At 35.2% G+C, this 18,769-nt stretch overlaps 3 protein-coding genes across 4 annotated transcripts in view; 1 reads left to right on the top strand and 2 right to left on the bottom strand.

The window, feature by feature from the left end:
- LOC111784190 (cytochrome P450 87A3-like) overlaps positions 1–1,939 on the top strand; it is a 3,132-nt gene extending 1,193 nt beyond the window's left edge. Inside the window, exons 3-7 of the mRNA XM_023664971.1 lie at positions 17–268; positions 361–480; positions 630–758; positions 1,510–1,631; positions 1,727–1,939. Coding sequence (XP_023520739.1) covers positions 17–268; positions 361–480; positions 630–758; positions 1,510–1,631; positions 1,727–1,835 — 732 coding nt within the window. The 3' untranslated portion in view covers positions 1,836–1,939. The remainder of the gene's footprint in view (positions 1–16; positions 269–360; positions 481–629; positions 759–1,509; positions 1,632–1,726) is intronic.
- Positions 1,940–6,947: 5,008 nt separating this feature from the next.
- LOC111784189 (sugar transport protein 13-like) lies at positions 6,948–8,755 on the bottom strand. The gene is made up of 4 exons (XM_023664970.1): positions 8,617–8,755; positions 8,178–8,500; positions 7,978–8,102; positions 6,948–7,911 (listed from the first exon to the last, which is right to left on the bottom strand). The coding sequence occupies exons 1-4, from the start codon at positions 8,753–8,755 to the stop codon at positions 6,948–6,950; spliced, it is 1,551 nt and encodes a 516-aa protein (XP_023520738.1).
- A 2,953-nt stretch (positions 8,756–11,708) lies between these two features.
- LOC111784192 (probable xyloglucan endotransglucosylase/hydrolase protein 5) lies at positions 11,709–14,298 on the bottom strand. 2 transcript variants are annotated; one of them, XM_023664973.1, is made up of 4 exons: positions 14,071–14,298; positions 12,736–12,844; positions 12,444–12,637; positions 11,709–12,364 (listed from the first exon to the last, which is right to left on the bottom strand). In XM_023664973.1, the coding sequence occupies exons 1-4, from the start codon at positions 14,247–14,249 to the stop codon at positions 11,965–11,967; spliced, it is 882 nt and encodes a 293-aa protein (XP_023520741.1). In that variant the 5' UTR covers positions 14,250–14,298; the 3' UTR covers positions 11,709–11,964. The 2 variants fall into 2 exon arrangements, with proteins under 2 accessions (XP_023520741.1, XP_023520740.1); XM_023664972.1 differs by having other exon boundaries at positions 12,736–12,864; positions 14,091–14,298.
- Positions 14,299–18,769: the final 4,471 nt, after the last annotated feature.

Below are 18,769 nucleotides of genomic sequence, written 5' to 3'. Positions count from 1 at the left end.
TTGATTTGTTAAACAGGGTAGAAAAAGAGTGATGAGGATGCTGGAAAACATGTTAGAAGAAAGGCAGCAAAATCCAAGGAAACAAAATGTTGATTTTTTTGACTTTGTTCTTCAAGAACTTCAAAAGGATGGAACACCTCTCACTAAAGAAATCGCTTTGGATTTGATCTTTTTGCTTCTTTTTGCTAGCTATGAAACCACTTCCATTGCTTTAACTTTAGCTATCAAATTTCTCCTAGATCATCCCCACGTCTTGACCCAATTAACTGTGTGCTTCTTAAATTTTGATATCAATTTTGTTAATTGGATTACCCACCATTGGATAGTCCCACATTCTTAACATTTTTCAATGTTTTTTAGGAAGAACATGAGGGAATTTTGAAGAACAGGAAAGATAAAGCTTCTGGGATTACTTGGAATGAATACAAATCCATGACATTTACTTTCAAGGTGAAGGAAGAATTATTTCCAAAATTCTTTGCTCTTTTTTTTTTTTTTTTTTTTTTTTTTTTTTTTTTTTTTTTTTTTTTTTTTTTTTTTTTTTTTTTTTNCATTGAGAGACGTTGAGTTTAAGGGTAAGGCCAAATGTTGTGTTTTAATTGCTTCATTAATTGTATTGTTAGTAAAAGGGTGTGTATGTTGCACGTACAGGAATTACCATCCCGGCGGGATGGGGTGTCATGGTGTGTCCTCCAGCTATCCATTTGGATCCAAAGCATTATGTTGACCCACTTGCCTTCAACCCATGGCGGTGGGAGGTACGTTGAGCATATATTTGAACAGCCTTTATATGTACACACACACACAATATGATGTGCTACCTATAAATATTCATAAATATGTTATCCAACCCGTCATTCTAAAAAACTCGAAACCGAACGAGATCCAATGAATTCAATCTCAAAACTTTAAAGAAAAAAAAAATATTAATCTAATATTTCGAGGCAAAGAAAATGATTCTTTATTTGAGATAAAAATTCTGAGCTAATAAACTTGACTCAGTAGAATAAGATAAATTTAAGAGAATTATTAGTAAACTTATTATAATAAGTTACTAACTTATGGAGCAATGGCAGAATTGGTGGTAGTTGTCAAATGGTAAACTAAGTTTTATGCTTTAATTAAGGAAGATTGTCCGTGATTCTTAACTTGGATAAAGTTTAGGAAGCTAATTAGTGCTTTCTCCGCTATAAAAATTCATGAGATGTTAAAAAGCTAAATGCTTAAAGTTTATTTGTTCATTTGCTTCTTTTACTTGTTTCGACATATTTCGATCGTGGGTCACATCCAACACTGTCCACGAAAAAGATAGATTCAATCAAAATTGAATGATTTTAAATAAACATTGATAACTATTTAGAGTGTTCAAAACAAACTCTAGAGTAACGGTAGGGTCAAATTGAATGGTTGTAATTCTGGTGGATCGTAACCGAATATAGCCACCAAAATGTGATGGAATTATTTAAACCTAATCCGAACAAGTTTATGATACGTATCTGTTGTAAGCAGAGATGTGAAGGGGCATCGAGGCATTTCATTGCTTTTGGAAGGGGCTTGAGATTTTGCATTGGTGCAGACTTTGCCAAATTGCAGATGGCTGTGTTTCTCCATAACTTGGTTACCAAGTACAGGTACGTGTCTTCTAAATGCCTATGAGAATATGCATGAATACAAGACAAGGCCTTAACTGTTTCAAAGCTTCTTAATATTTTTGAATGCCACTTAGGTTCAAAGCAATTGGAGGAGGTAATATTGTTCGAACCCCAGGCGTACAGTTTCCTGATGGCTTTCACGTTGAGATCGTGGAGAAAGAGAAGAAGCCCTCCAAATACTAAACAAAACAAAAGAGTGTCATGTAATGCTTCTCAACACAGTTAAAGACTTTCCAAGTGGCAACTATGTGTTTTAAATAATATATTTATGATTAAACTATTTCGTAACAAAAACAAAATGTTGTCTCTCTTTTAACTTAGATGTATCGAGAGAACGGTGAGTTGTGAGCCTTCGCCAAAATCTCAAACTCATCAAAACGACTCAAAAACGACTCAAAACTTTGGATCTAGATTTGTTCTGTGATTGAAGCACATGTGAGGGCTATTTTTCTACCTAGGACGCCACAACTACATTCATCTTATCTCGGTGATATAATAGCTATGCACCATAATCCTTCACCCACTTGAGTCGTTTGTGATGTCTCATATTTAGGCTCATATGATTTGTCAACATTTAAATCATCTTCCCACGTAAATAGGTCTATAAATTCTTCAACGCGAAAATCACTATGGTCAAATTCAAATCGTGGGTGGGATGGTTACACTCATAGTCCTTCAACTAGCGGAATATATGTTGACCTTACCATGCTACATCAATCTACAACCGCTATCCCTTTTTGGAAGCGTTAGTATAAACAACAAGACCTCCACCAACTGATGTTCTAAGTACTAGTTGAAACTAACCATTGATTGAGTTTCTGTAAACAAGCCTCGTAGGCCTCCTCGAACAAAAATATGTTAAACACATGACATATGTGGGGTTATTGGACACGTGTCATCATGCATAACACAAATTTTCTAACCATACCAATAGTAAAGTCACGTACTTGGTTGGTCTTAACTAACGTTATATCTTATTTTTGAGATTGGCTTGACTTGTCCGAAGTTTGTAATGACCTACATAGAGATATTCCACTATATTAAGAACTTCAGTCTAATTCTTGAAGAAAAGTACAGAATGAAAGGGAAGAGCTAACAAAACCTGGGAGAGGAGGGGAGCTAATCGTTGAACAACCTATTTCAAATCAAGTTCAAAAAGCTGTCAAGTAAAATTTGCAGATTCTAGCCACTCACACCTTTCCATTGTACGGTAGTTTTTGGAATATGAGAGGGGAAAGAGAAAAAGAAGTTGGTTGGGAGTGTTTCAGTGAAATGAGCTTAGGAGTGGAGAAAATTGGGGGAGTAGGTTAAAGAAACCATATTTTCTTTTGTAAGAACTCTAAATATCTACCTACAATATAATTTTAAAAAAAAAAACGATCATCTATAGTATAAATGTCGAAAACATTTAAAACATCCTCTTCTCTGAAAAACACAGTCATGGTCTTACGTGTTTAAATACGATACTGAAATTTAGAGAAAATAAAAATAATAATACAAAATAATTTAAAACAATGAAATGCGAAACAACCTATTCTAACCTAAGACTAGGAATTTAAATATGAGTCTACCCTATGCGTGCCAGTCTTTGCTCACGATGCCACTGTCATTTGTACATGTGCGTCTTGCCTTTACCTAAAAAATGATATGGCACACAACCTTAGTATTTCGAAGAATACTCAGTAAGTGACCCCACTATAGGAGGCAATGCAAATGCAAACATATGCAATCATGCTCTTGGGACTTATCTCTATCTCATCTACAGATGGCTCTAGTCTTGGACTACTATGGATGTGTAGTACCTCCCTACACACGACCTACACGTGCGCGTGTGAATCTCTAGGGGGCTCACACACCCCTTGCCCCTCTCTGGTCAAGCTACTCTGTAGCGATGTCCGAAAGTCAGCGGAACCCTCGGTGTCATGCTCCCCATGAACACTTTCATCATCATACTGTGCATGTCCACACTTACCTCTAGAGAAAGTTCTCTATGCATAACATACAACATGCATGAACATGCATGAGGTCCCTTTAATTCCCATCTTAACATCTCTTCTGACACAACCATCTAGTCTCATCTCTTTTTTACATGAAGTAACACATGCTCGTTGGATATTTATATTAATATTATTTTCATGCTCTTAGGGTTGTGTCCTATGTTGGTCTATCGACATAATGCAATATGACACTCATCATCATATAGCATGTTTAATACGTCATGCAATCATCATACTCATCATATTGCCATGAAATACATCAAGCATATCAAGTACGTCATACATCGAAATATATATATTACGCACATCATCATGCATCATAACTCAAGCACCATAACTCATACATCATCATAACTCATATATCATCATATACTAGTATACAACATCATACAATACATCTCATACATCATCATAACTCGTACATCATCATAGCTCATACATCATAAATTGTAGCTCATACAATTTCTAGTCTATCCACTAAAGTCCAATCACTTGGTTGCTTTAGTTAGAGTTTTCCCTAGTTAGTTAACATAAGCTCCCGTTTCTTGAGAGCTGCTCTAAAGGTTGTCGGGGTTTGTTTCCTATCGCACTTTTCGTTAATATTTCATATTTTATTTATTAATCCAACTAACAATGTGAAATATGGCTCTAAAATGGTCTCAATTACTTTAATCGGGGCTGAAAACAGGTTCGGGAGGGTCGGAAAGGTGAAAACGGGGAAAAATGGAAATCTGAGCCGAATACGTCGAGGAAGTTGTCGGAGCCGCCGCCGCGCCGCCCAAGTCGAGCCGAGCCGAAGGGCTGCTTGCGCCGCAGGGCGAGCCACGTCGTGCAGCGCTTCGGGTCGAGACGCGGGTCGCAGGTCAACTCGCGGGTCGTCGGCTGCATATGGGCTGGCTTGCTGGGCTTCGGTTCGCAGGCGAGTTTGGATGCAGGGCGGTTTGGTTGGGCCACTAGGCTTGGGTTCTGGGCCTTGGTTAACAGGCTAGGTTGGTCTCGGGTTCTCGGATGCGGGTTGCAGAGCGGACACGGGTGCAGGCTGTAGGCAGGTTAGCGGTTACGGGTCTTGGGTCTTGGGCCGCTGCAGGATAGGCTGGCTGAAGACGCGGGTTGGGCCGCGGGCATCCGATTCGGGACCGAATCGGATCCGACGACTCCTTTCTTCTTCGCCCGATTTGGTGCGCGATTTTTCGATTCTGTTTCTCCTCCTTCCTTCGACTATTCCCGTCATTCTTCCTCTCCGTTCTCCTCCTCGATCCTTCTATTAAACATTCTCCTTCATTTCTACAAAGTTTCGTGGCTTGTAGGCGCCTAGGACGACAGATCTTCAAAGTTCTCAAAGGTTCGGATTTTTCGATCCCTTTCCGACGACGATTCTTCTCAGAGATCCGCCAAATGTCTCGTACATGGTCGTAGGGTCGTCAAGGATCTCTTTACCGCTGTATTTCGGGTGTTTTGACATCGGTTTTGGGTTATTTGTTTGTGGGTTTCATTTTCGGATCCTCGCCGGAAAACTTAGACAACTTCTCTCTCGCTCTTTCCTCCCTGATTTTCTCTTTTGCAGGTCTTTGGCCGGAGGTTTGGGCGAGTTGTAGGGGTCGGGTGATGGTTTTCCAACTACTAACTATTTATTTATTTTCAATTTTGATTTGCTACATCCATATTTTATTTTATTTTATTTTATTTTATTATTACTGTTACTATTACTATTACTATTACTATGGTTACAAAGTGACACCCAATCAAATGTTGAGAAAATCATTAAGAACCATCCGAGTACGAGATAAGTATATTCTTCATTTAGTCTAATGTTGAGAAAATCATTAAAGACTATCCGATAAATATATTCCTCTATTACACTATTTGTTACTGACTATGAATGGGAATCAGAGTCCTTTATGAGCCCACACATTGGATAATCCAACCAAGTGGAAGCAACCCAGGGATGATGGGATGAATTGGATGTCTAGGCTTCAGAATTGTGTTGCTCTTTCATCTATCAAGGATGTGACAATAGCTAAAACTAGAAAGGAGATGACACGGATGACACGCTATCTAGAAGAATTAGGGTTTTAAAAAGGAGATGATACGGATGACATACTATCTAGAAGAATTAGGCAAGAAGCAGTGCGAGAAGGTTCTTTATATAGATAGTCAGAGTGTCACACAGTTGGTAAAGAACCCGGACCATCACTCAAAGATAAAACACATAAACAAACGATACCATTTCACTTGCAGGTTAGTGAAAGAAGGTAATATGTGTTTGGAGAAGATCGAGAGTATAGAGAATCCAACAGATGTGTTAGCAAAATGCATTGATGCTGGAAAATTGAGGATGTGCAAAGCCTTAATTTGTCTAGTGTAATGAAGATATTAACGTTCGTTTGAGAATGAAATTCTTGGTTGACTGTATCAGTCTCCAAGTGGGAGAATTGTTAGATTATGGAGTATGCTGCTTATTTATAACTTACTCAATGGTTATACATCGTACAACTATATATTAAATGACATATAAAGTAAATTGTCATATATATTAAACAACTATGTAAATAAAAGGTTATATTTGGTTAGACTGAAGATGTACTTTCTGCATTCATTCACTATTGTTCATACTTGTAGTATACATCTAGCTAATATTCCTACTTGCACTTGTTCTCTCCTATTTTTTGTGTTCATCTAGATCGAGTTTATGTGTGTTGTTGTGCGGTCCTAACAAAATCCACGCAGATTCAAGTGCAGGAATGTTCACTAGAATTCTCGATTCTGCTACGGTGATTTTCAGACAACGAGGATGAAGTCTAATAGAGAGAACCACTAAGAGAGAGACGCTCGAAAGACATAAACCTATTGTTGATGGGACACTGCTTGTAATCAAAGACTCGTGAGGGAGAGACGAGTAATGAAACCGAATCAAATAACAAGTGAAGGCGAATCGAAGGCTGCACCAGTTGACAAGAGAGATGAAATTGAGGGGGAGATGGGGAAGAAGGTGAAACCAAAGGTTGGAGTCGTACAGAATTATAGACCAATATGGAATTTGGAGAATATACTCTTTTTAGTCCAATTAATAGCATGCTTACTTTTGTAGTCTTTGTTTGAACTGATGCTTACTTAACACACCACTTGAAAAGTTGACATGTTTACTCGTACAATCTCATCTCTATCCATTACAAATGGTTGAGGCGTATGCTCTTAATATGTACACAATGATGGAAGAACAAGCATGCATGTTTGCGATTCCTCTCAACCATTCTAACATTCTACCTAAAAAATCTAATGTACATAATGAAAAACAAAGCTAGATTTCAGACTGTGTACACTCATCTGAATACTCTTCCATCTCACCCTCCATAAATTTGCTCCAAAACCAATGTTGCTTCCACACTCTCTCGTTCATCTCTTCAATCGGAACACCCTTTGTCTCCGGCAGCAAATAATACACGAACAACGACATTACCAACACCCAACCAGAGAAGAACAGAAAGATCCCAAATTTCATTTCACAAAGCATGGATGGAAAAGACTGCGAAATCAAAAACGTGAACATCATATTCACACACACTGTCACACTTAGCCCAGCCGACCGCGTTTCCAATGGAAATATTTCACTTGGAACCAGCCATCCCATTGGACCCCATGACCAAGCGAAGGATGACACATACAGGCACAGCAATAGCACCATCGTAAAGGCCATCCCCTGAGACAAAGTGTTGGAATTGTCTCTCACTTTCAGCCCTAATATGATTGCAATAATTGTTTGACAAACGAACATTTGGACTCCGCCCACTAATAGCAGCTTTCTTCGCCCGCTCTGGTCCACAAAGTAAATTGGGACCAACGTGGACACAACATTAACCACCCCTGTTACGATGGCAGAGTATAGAGACGCAGCGCTGCCGTAGCCTAACGTCTTGAATAGAAGTGGAGTGTATAACAAGATCGCGTTTATTCCAGTAAATTGCTGGAAAACCTGTATCATTATTGCTATAACCAATGGCGCCCCATTTTGGCCCGTGAGAAGCTCTTCAAAAGGATATTCCACTTTCTGGGAAATGCTACTTGCACTCAAGATCGCCATGTATTCAGGTTCAATGTTGTCAGTGCCTCTAATCTTTCGTAGCACTGATTTCCCTTCCTCCAAATGCCCACGTTCGATCAAACTATTTGGTGTCTCATCAACCAAGATCGCTCCCAGAGTGAATAACAGAGCAGGAACGCCGGCCAAACCCAGTGTTATCCTCCATCCCCATTCGCCTTCCATCCTAAAATAGCAACAATTCAAAATTCATCTAAAATGTGAACAACAGAGATGAGATTTTGATTCTTACTTGGATGTGGTGAAAATTGTCAAGTCCCCAAAAAGAATGCCGAGGGTCATGTCGAATTGGAACAGTATATTGAGCGCTCCACGAATCCTGGAGGGAGCTATTTCTGAGATAAACAGGGGCACAGCCTATTTTGAAGGTTGAAACAGCATTAGAATTTGGAAACAATTTGATCTTGAAAGGAGTAGAGATTAGGAGTAGACCTGGTTGGCAAACCCAACTCCAGAACCCAGAAAAATTCTTCCAACAATGAGCATTGGGAGGGATCGAGCAGAGGCGCTTAGAATGATACCGACAAGGAAGAGAAGTCCGGCAATAAGCATGGTGGTTTTCCGACCACGATGTCTGGTGGTATTAGAAGCGTAGAAAGTGGAAATCAGAGCTGTGAGAAACAAAGAAGAGGTGAAGATCTGCATGCCCTGATCTTCGTATCTACAATAATTGTTGTTCATCTCTGCCTCTTGAGACCTCTCTTCACCCACGGGAAAGAACTCCTCCAAGAATATTTGCATCGATATCACTCCCCCTGCGCCCACATCGCCAATTCTTCACTTCATTTATCAAAGGGTGTTTTAATCTTTCAAATGAATGTGTATTAGATATGATTTTACATATGCAAGACAGAATGTTACCCTAAATTACCAGAAATGCCAACGTCATAGCCGAACACGAGGCCTCCGGAGGCGACCATTATAGAGTAAATGATAACCACTGGAGTGATCTTGGCCTCCAATTCGATGGCGTCTTGAAGCGGAGGCGCTGCAAACCCCGCTGAATGCATCCTTTTCCTTACTTCTCTCGACTTCGATTACGAACAGATTGATGGGTATTGGAGATGGAGGGCTTTGATTTTATTGATTGTTTTGGGGAATGAAAAATAATCTGAGACTTGAATTGGTAGGGAGCAGGTTTAGGAGAGCTAAGTTCTAGGAAGAAAATTGGCTAAGGATGGATTTCTCTATTTCAGACAACACTTTTAAATCATCCAATTTCATTATCTATGTCTGTCTACTCGTGGTGCCAAACCTCTCTCAACTTTAAATAGTATCTCAATCTCCACCTTCAAATTACAATAATGAGGATTCTCTTGCATTTACTCTTTCTCATGCTATGAGTTAAATTGTCTATCTGAATCCTCCCCTCATTCTTGTACCAATTCTTGTTCTCGTTAAGAAAATCTCAGTCTTCTATAACCTTAGAAATGTATGCTGTATTCAAGAATCTAGTAGAAGTCTGGTAATCCAACTTGTAAATCCATTTGATTTGAATTAAAGCATGACTTTATGTGAAAGAAAATGTTGTTCAAATTAAGCTTACAAATTTTGGGTGGATAATAATTTAGAATTATGGTATTTTGTTGATGTATTTTAAGATTTTTATTTACTTTAACGTTACATTTTTACTCATTATAGTCATAAAAATATGAAAGTTACAACTTTTGGAATGACTCAGTCAAGATTAAGAGTGATTTTAAGACTATATAAAGTCATGTATTTGTACTAATATTAACATCCATAAATAAATGGTCTAATCTAACCATCTTAACAATTTCTCCCCTAGACCTATGGCAGAAATGCTTTGAGACTACTTGTGGTATTACACACATACACAGTTTTATGAACGCATCCCGTTTAAGTGGTTTTATTATAATATATGCAACTTGTTTATGTGACACAATACTTCAGTTCAATAACTTCATCTTACCAGAGCAAGAAATAAAACATTACATCAATATGTTTGTTGCATCTATACATGATTGGATTCTTGGATAGCTTAATGATAAAATTGTTATCACAATGATACACTTGTCTTTAAATGACCAAGTTTTTCCAAAAACTTTCCTCATCCACACTCTTTGACAAGCATAAGAGGCTGTTGCCACAAACTTTGTTTCAGTAGTAGACAAAGTAACTATAAGTTGTTCACACAACTTCTTTACTGAGTAAAAACATAAAACCAAAAGTGTTTTTCCTGTCATCTACATTATCCCTTTTTTGATAAAGGACTCCCAAATATACAGGATCTCAACACCTAAACACACCTAGACACTACATACATTAAATTTGGCCTTGTTGCAAGTATATACATAAGACTTCCAATCAATTTCTTGTACATGGTAGCATTGACCTTGGCTCTTTCTTCATCCTTTGTCAGTCTAGCGCCACAAATAAGAGAATTCTTCACACTATTACTCTTCTCCGACATAAACTTTTCCAAATCTTTTTTTTTATTTGAATATGTTTTACAGATCTTTCTTTTCCCTATCTTCNTGTCTTCAAGATTTTGTAAAACCTATGTATCCAGAAAATATTTCAATTTTCTTAAATTAGTCATTTCAAATTCAAGTTTCATAGAATTTTTCAACTTAACAAGAAAAAAATTAGGTTGTCACTTGACTCACATGAAAATATACTAACTTTCCCTTTTTCTTATGCTGCCACCTCCTCTTCAGCTTCTTCCTCACTTTGGTCATGTTTGCTTCCTTTTGTATTACTGTATTCTCATTTGAGGATATCAAGTCTAGCTTCTCTCTTGCTTTTTCCCCAATATCAATGCTTATTTTCTTCGAAAGGTACATATTTGCGTACAATTATTTTCTTGGATACTGGATCATAGAGTCTATGCTTTAGACCCTTCACTTATCTTTAACAACCGGCACTAAAAACTTTTATTATCTAACTTTTTTCTCTTATCGTCTCATACATGAACATGACCAAAGCATCCAAAAACTCGAAAATAATCAACATTAGGTTTTGCACCACTCCAACCTCCTTAGGGTCATGTCTTTTTTTTTTTTTTTTTTCACTCTTATACCAAATGTTGTGAACACATTTAGTTGTCTAATCTAATCTAAAATGGTCCAACACTCAAGTTAACAACTCACTAAAATGGTCCAAATCTAACCATCTTTAACATAGCAGCCCAACAGTCCACGAGGTCAACTCAATAACCTAGTAATCCAGACCCACAAACACTCAAAGCCTACCACCCAGTAATTCAATACCCCAAAGAAATAAAAATNCTCAAAGCCTACCACCCAGTAATTCAATACCCCAAAGAAATAAAAATAATGGAAAGAAATAAAAAGTAACCAGAAAATCCATTAAATTAATATGTTTCACTACCTATTTTAAAGGACTAACATGTGGGGAGGTGCAGGATTTGATGAGTTTTATTAAAATAAATAACCCCAGAGAAATGCAGGAAATTGATTCCTCCAAATAAATTAGTTTTTAACTTTTTAAGACGCGCTAGCTTTTGATATACCCCTAATTAATGGACTGTCACCACCCTTTCCTACTTATTCAAACCGCTAATAATCGAGGGGCCCACCATAATAATAATAATTATTATTATTTTATTACAATTTTCATTACCATTATTCAACCTTTAAAAAAAATATCTAATAAATGTACTACATATTTTTATTTCATTTTTAACAAATTATTAAAAAAGTTATTAGAAGAGGAAATAACTTTATAGATTTCCTTTTTAAAATTTAATAACTAGGCATAATTGAAACTAATCATAATAATAATGCATTTATTTTTAATGCACTATAACAGCTCAATGAGATATGCCATTGACTCAAAATCTAGTGTATTATTTCCTCATTTACTAATTTAAATGATAAATCTGACGTATTTTAAGTTAAAAGTAAATACATAAATATATAAAATGATGATAATTATTGATATAATAATAATAATAATAATAATAATAATAATAATAAATAAAAATAAGGGGAAAACATATTCCAAGAGAGGGGGAAGCACGAGGCGATAGGGACAGTGAGGGAGAGAGGGGCGGGCAGGCAGGCAGGCAGGCAGGCAGGCAGATGAGGACAAAATAAAGCAAAAGGATGCAAGAAAAATGATGAGAAATACAAGATAATAGCAGAAGCAGCAGCTGGATCCCCCAGAAATTTGAAAAGACTTGGTAATGGTAATAATAATAATAATAATAATAATTAATACCCAGTAGTGTGGTCTAGATATCTCTGTCCCGCTTGCACTCCGGTGGGAGGGTTGGGTAGCGCTTCCTATCGGTGCAGTAATTGTAAATGGTGTACTTCTTCCGCACCCAGTTCAGCCTCCGGTACTGCAACCCGTCCAGGTCTTGGAACTCCTTTTGGTCCCACCATCGTTTCCCTTGCGTCGCGCAAAACTTGGCCTGAACTGACGACTCACACCCGTCCACGTGGAACCCCTTGTACGACGCTACGAATGGTGCCTTGGACCAGTCTGTCTTCTCCAATCCCCCCCTGGTTGCCCAGTCGTCCGCGTTCCATAGGCTCGAGTATATCTTCATTGGCTGGTCGAATGGGAACTTCACGCCTAGGTCTTTGCTGTTCTTGAACACTCTGATTGGCACATCGTCCACAAAGAACCTGTCCCATTTCCCCCATTTCGTTAATTTCCAGATCCGGTAACAGAAAACACACAAGAGATTCAAACGGGAACACTTACACTATCATGTATAAGTTCCAGAGGACGGAGTAGGTGTGGTAGTCCTTGGATGGGTCGAACCAGAGGTAAATCCTTTGCTCTCTGTCGCCTTTCCCGCCGGTGAAGACGTTGGTTTGAAGAATCGGAGGCTGCCCTGTTCTGTTCCCCAAAAACTCGAAATCGATTTCGTCGTGTTCTGAGTTTTGGGAAGAGAGCTGCGAGTAAAAAGGGAAACCCATGTTGAATAGGATGTAGTGTGTTAGTTAATTAATTAATTAATTAATTAATTAGATTTGATTTGGGTGTTGCTTACATAGAAAGCAGTGACGACTCCGGCAGAGTCGCCTCCGACGAGCTTCATGCTCATGCTGAAATGGCCGAACAAGTAGGAGCCCTTGGACTGGAAGCCAGTGCCGGTGTATTTGTCGAGGACGAGGTCGACCTGGGAGCCGCCATTGTTATACTTGATGTGGTCGAAAGCCCAAGTGGGGACGTAGTTTCGACCGAATGGGACGTCCATGGGCTTTTTGGGGACGGCACCCAGAGCGGAATAAGCGATAGAGAGGAGGAAGAGGAGGGGAAGGTGGAGATTGAAGGCCATTTTGGGAGTGTTGTGAGGAAACGAGGGAGTGGGGAGGGGGTTTAAGTAGGCAGCGATTTAATGAAATAAAAATGCGTGGCGCACAGTTTAAAGCCAATGGATAGTGATGATTTCCACACACACACACAGACAGTTGGGGTGGTGGTGTGATGTTCCAAAATTATTATATTTTGGTATTCCAGAGCCTTGATTGCTGAAATGCCTCTGCAATTGTACATTAATTATGCGGGGATTTAGACCACTTTTACTTAATTTACATCTTCAATGCTTCTCTTTGTTTCTTTTTATTTTAAACAAGATTCTCTAGGTTTTTTAAATTTTTTATGTTTTTGTCTATAAAATATGTCTATTAACTCTTAAATTTTTAAATTTTTTTATTTCATCTCAATAAGATACTTTTTAAATTTTAAAATTTAATTCAAAAAACAAAGAAATAATTATTATGTTTGATATTATTTTAAATAATTAATTTTTATTAGTTATTTTAGTTTATTAACCCAAATTATTAAAATAACTTTAAGTTTCATTGTCTTTGATTTTAGATTTTTTTTAGTTTATTTCAAATAGATGTTTTAACACTTATCTACAAAATTAAATAAACTTTTAATTTATATTTAAAAAAATGATGTAACCTTATAAATCTTGTATAATTATGATAAATAATTTACATAACATTTTAAAATTATAATTTTCAGTAAGATAAATTAATTAAAATCCTAATTAAGTAATATTTTTTTGGACACAAAATCTTTATTAAATGATTATTGAAAGTTAAGGTTGGGGATGGGTAGAATATGAATAAAGAAAAAAGGGAAATAAAATTTGAAAGTGGATTTGAATGTCTGTCGGCGAGATAAAAAGGGGGGGGTAGAGAGGGAGTGGGAAGGTGCAGGGTAATTTTAATTTTAATTTGAATATTTAGTTTTTGAATTTTTTTTTGTAAATGGAAAAGGGGAAGAAGGAGGACATTTTATTTTATTTTGTTTTGTTTTGTTTTGTGTTGGCTGTCAATTGCAATATCGTGGGGGAAGGGAATCGGGAGGTTATTTGTCGAGGACGAGGTCGACCTGGGAGCCGCCATTGTTGTACTTGATGTGGTCGAAAGCCCAAGTGGGGACGTAGTTTCGACCGAATGGGACGTCCATGGGCTTTTTTGGGAGGGCACCCAGAGCGGAATAAGCGATAGAGAGGAGGAAGAGGAGGGGAAGGTGGAGATTGGAGGCCATTTTGGGAGTGTTGTGAGGGAAGGAGGGAGTGGGGAGGGGGTTTAAGTAGGCAGCGATTTAATGAAATAAAAATGCGTGGCGCACAGTTTAAAGGCAATGGATAGTGATGATTTCCACACACACAGACAGTTGGGGTGGTGGTGTGATGTTCCAAAATTATTATATTTTGGTATTCCAGAGCCTTGATTGCTGAAATGCCTCTGCAATTGTACATTAATTTTACTTAATTTACATCTTCAATACTTCTCTTTGTTTCTTTTATTTTAAACAAGATTCTCTAGGTTTTTTAAATTTTTTATGCTTATTAACTCTTAAATTTTTTAATTTTTAAATTTAATTCAAAAAACAAAGAAATTTATTATTATGTTTGATATTATTTTAAATAATTATTTTTTATTAGTTATTTTATTTTATTAACCCAAATTATTAAAATAACTTTTAAGTTAAGTTTCATTGTCTTTGATTTTAGATTTTTTTTTAGTTTATTTCAAATAGATGTTTTAACACTTATCTACAAATAAATAATTATTTACAAAATTAAATAAACTTTTAATTTATATTTAAAAAAAATGATGCAACCTTATAAATCTTGTATAATTATGATAAATAATTTACATAACATTTTAAAATTATAATATTTTTTTGGACACAAAATCTTTATTAAATGATTATTGAAAGCTAAGCTTGGGGATGGGTAGAATATGAATAAAGAAAAAAGGGAAATAAAATTTGAAAGTGGATTTGAATGTCTGTCGGCGAGATAAAAAAAGGGGGGTAGAGAGGGAGTGGGAAGGTGCAGGGTAATTTTAATTTTAATTTTAATTTTAATTTTAATATTTAGTTTTGAATTTTTTTTGTAAATGGAAAAGGGGAAGAAGGAGGACATTTTATTTTGTTTTGTTTTGTTTTGTTTTGTGTTGGCTGTCAATTGCAATATTGTGGGGGAAGGGAATCGGGAGGAGGGGCCCCAAAGTCTTTTCACCTTTTTTGTTGTTTTTTTTCCTTTCTTTTTTAGTAAAATATTTGGGGGGTTAAGGTCCCAAAATCTGGAGAGGAAATTTTTCTGAGCTACCTGCCAACCGGTGGTTGGATAAGGGAAAGGAAACACACAACTAATTTCACTATTAAAAATAATAAAATAAAACGTGGTTCGCCTTTGGGATGACAACACGTGGCTGGTCTCCCAACACTCCTTACCTCACCACATGCCACTCCACCTTTTTTTCCTTTTTATATCCTCTAATTATATCTTTTTTAAAACCCTTTCATAATCTTTTTTTTTTCCTTATTTTTTATTTTTATTTTTAAAAACAACTTTTAACTCATAAAAAAACTACTTTTTTGTTATCTACGAGACTATGTTAAGAATGAGAAATAAAATTGAGGTCGAGTGTGTGTATTATGATTCATATTTATTTAAATAGGATACAAGCTATCAACTCATTCCTATAAAATAAAATATAAATTAATTAAATATTTAGAATAAAATAAAATATAAGGAGGATTCTCAAACCAGCAAAACCATATATTTTAGTTTTATTTTGTATTTTTATATTAGTTCTAACTTTTAATATTATTTCATTTCAATAATGGATTCTGAAAATGTCAATTTTTTAAAATATAACTTTATATGTTTACTCAATTTTCATATCACTAACTTTATTTGATGATTGAGGAGACATTAATTAGCGAATTTCATTTGAACAGATTTAGAGTGAGTTTTGTCTAAAACAATTTAATTTTAAAAAACTAAATTTCTTCTCTATATTTTTAGAATTAAAGGTTGATTTTGAAAACTATAGTTTTGTCCCCGTGAGTACAATAATTCTCCTAAAAGCCATCAAGGGCTAAGAAGCCCTCAATCGGTGGATTAAAAGTTACTTGAAGAATATCGTAATCTTTGAAACAGAACTAAACTTAATAAAATGAAAATGGAAGGTTTACGTGGAAGGGAAAAGTTGTTAGTTCTTATGTGGTTTAGTAGAGGAGAGAAATTAGAATGATTTAAGTGGTTTATTAAATAAACTAATAATTAATATTTTAATTTTATAAAATTTTATTGATTCAATTCAATGATATTGGATAGTATCATTTATCATGTTCTGGGAAACTCAATTAGGGGTTGGGTTGATTTGGAGGAGATTTTATTCCACTCATTTTTATTTAATTCATTCTAATCCTATTCATTAAATCATTAATTCAATAATTATACATTTTCTTCATTTTAATATTTTATTTCTTAATTTCATAATAATTAAGTTCTAAAAGATTATGTAGTTTTTAATAAAAATATTAATAATAAAGGTTTAATAAAAAAATATTTTATCTCAAATCTTTTTTATTTTTAGTTTGGAAGTGGCTATTTTCATATGAACCAAAAATCACAAAAATTGAGTTGGGTAACATTTTTTTTGCTCGAAAAGTTGTGGGCCCTTTGCGAAGTTATAGTGTTCTAGTTTGATCAAGTCGCCTAATTAAAAAATAGAGTTACAGTTCAATCCAATTGGTAGACGTCATATATGGAAGTATTATTGATCCGTTGCATGAATGTATCCCTGAAATGAATTTGGGAGAGAAAGGTTGAAGTATAAAGTCCCGATGGAAGATGGTGTAAGGTAAGGCAGAGTGTAATTAACATTGTGTTCCGCGAAGTAAAATAAAAGAATAGAAAAAAACTAAATCCCAGAATGGAAAACAGGATCCATTTTTGGCGTGGGGTTTCAGCACAATGTCAGGCATGCACATACTTAGTGGTTTATTTATGGAAATTGGAGTTTCCTCTTTACTTTATTATTCATCCACACATTAATCATCCTTTTTATGATTCTACTTTCACAAGCTAACAATTTTGATAGGGTTATTGGGTTTATTTCACATTATGAAGTGGAGCCTGGGGGTGTCGGAGGTTGCATCAAGGCAACCATGTGGATGAAGTTGCTATCAACCCTATAATATGTATATCACTCAAATTATTGGGTGGGTATTTTGTTATGATCCTTTAATTATAAGCAGGAACGTGCATATTTTAGTTGCTAATTAATGAAGTGTGAAGCTGGATTTATTTGGTCTGTGTGTTGTGTGTTGGGAGTGTATGTGAGGTTGCCTAAAAATCGAAGCTGGATAGTGTGCCTAAACACGTGCCCATTAATGTCTTCCCAGCTCTTCAACCTTTCAACATCAATCCACCACCTTCATTATTGTCCTCTCCTTCCAAAGTTTTTCTGAAAAACTGCTTCATATTGACCTCACTCAAAACAAAGCATTTTTTATACGCATTTTAAAAAGCCTCTAACCATAATGGGTCAAGGCTTTGCTAGCGTTAGACTTGAGATCTTACAAAAAGCCTCTAACCATAAATTACAAGCTTTTAATTTAATCTATATGTCTCATGGCACTAGAATAAGTATAGAAAGGTCGGATATTTTAAATATCTAGTAAATGACCTTATTGTTGGAGTAAGAAAGTACACACGCATGCAACATATGATATGCTATTACATCATGAGGCCTAACTTTGCCGAATTTGTACCATAAATGAAAGATATTGAAAACCTAATATGTTTTAGAAATTTTAATTAATTTAATTATTTATTTAGATTAAATTTCCACCATAAGTTAGTATGGTCATGCACCTAATTATTTTTTTATTAGGATGTTTTCTAATAGAGGATGGTTTTTTGTTTTATAATAAGATTATGTTTTCATGTAACTGTTATATTTAGAAATTTTGATTAGGATGTTTAATTAAGACATTTTTCTAATTAGTTTATATTGAATTAAGACATTTTCCTAATTGATTGAAAAATGAAATTAAGATATTTGATTTCTTCCTAGGATTCGGTACCATTTCTAATAAGTTTTTATTTTTCATTTATTTAAATATAATTATTATAAGTGGAAAAAAAAAATTAAATTAGTTTCTAATTTTAAATAGTTTAAATTTTGAATTTAGTTTATGTTTATTTGTTTTATTAAAATTTAGGACAATCTTCCGAGATTATTTTAAAGAATTTAAAATAATATAATTTCAAGGTTATCCATAAATAAATAAATTTTGAATAGAATAAAAATTATGTTGTTGTCCTAGTAACTAATAGTTAATTAAAATGAATGAAATTTAAATAAAAATTAACCATAAAGAAATTCTGTGTATGGGTGGTTTGGTCTAAATTGAGGTATTTAAGACGAGAGAACCTCTCTATCTAGGAATTATTAGGAATTGAGTGGAGAGTTAAATTATTTAAATTTTATTCAAATACATTAAGTAGGCTCAATTTTAAATAATTTAATAAACTAGGCAATTCACCTTAAAAATTAATTTAGTCAGCGCAAGAGTTATGGAGGGGTAGATTGATAAAATTAAATAAATGAGATTAGATTAAAAAAAAAAAAAAAAAAAAAAAAAAAAAAAAAAAAAAAAAAAAAAAAAAAAAAAAAAAAAAANATTCATACAGATCTCGTGGAGGTTTTGGATCATCCTCCCTATCAAAGGTATGTGCATGGATCAATATCAAAGTAAAT

Source organism: Cucurbita pepo, unplaced genomic scaffold, assembly GCF_002806865.2.
Source record: "Cucurbita pepo subsp. pepo cultivar mu-cu-16 unplaced genomic scaffold, ASM280686v2 Cp4.1_scaffold000170, whole genome shotgun sequence".
NCBI lineage: Eukaryota > Viridiplantae > Streptophyta > Magnoliopsida > Cucurbitales > Cucurbitaceae > Cucurbita > Cucurbita pepo.
The sequence above is the reverse complement of the archived record's forward strand: the minus strand, read 5'-3'. Positions and strand labels throughout refer to the sequence as shown.

What these genes read in the sequence shown, in the direction of transcription:
- LOC111784189 (XM_023664970.1), bottom strand. Translation starts at nt 8,755, where the DNA reads ATGCATTCAGCGGGGTTTGCAGCGCCTCCGCTTCAAGACGCCATCGAA. An exon ending in CTATGACGTTGGCATTTCTG is followed by an intron (nt 8,501 to 8,616) that starts GTAATTTAGGGT and finishes ATGTGGGCGCAG; the next exon opens with GGGGAGTGATATCGATGCAA. An exon ending in ACAATTTTCACCACATCCAA is followed by an intron (nt 7,912 to 7,977) that starts GTAAGAATCAAA and finishes TTGCTATTTTAG; the next exon opens with GATGGAAGGCGAATGGGGAT.
- LOC111784192 (XM_023664973.1), bottom strand. Translation starts at nt 14,249, where the DNA reads ATGGCCTCCAATCTCCACCTTCCCCTCCTCTTCCTCCTCTCTATCGCT. An exon ending in GTCGACCTCGTCCTCGACAA is followed by an intron (nt 12,845 to 14,070) that starts ATAACCTCCCGA and finishes CGTCCTCGACAA; the next exon opens with ATACACCGGCACTGGCTTCC. An exon ending in TGGAACTTATACATGATAGT is followed by an intron (nt 12,365 to 12,443) that starts GTAAGTGTTCCC and finishes GAAATGGGACAG; the next exon opens with GTTCTTTGTGGACGATGTGC.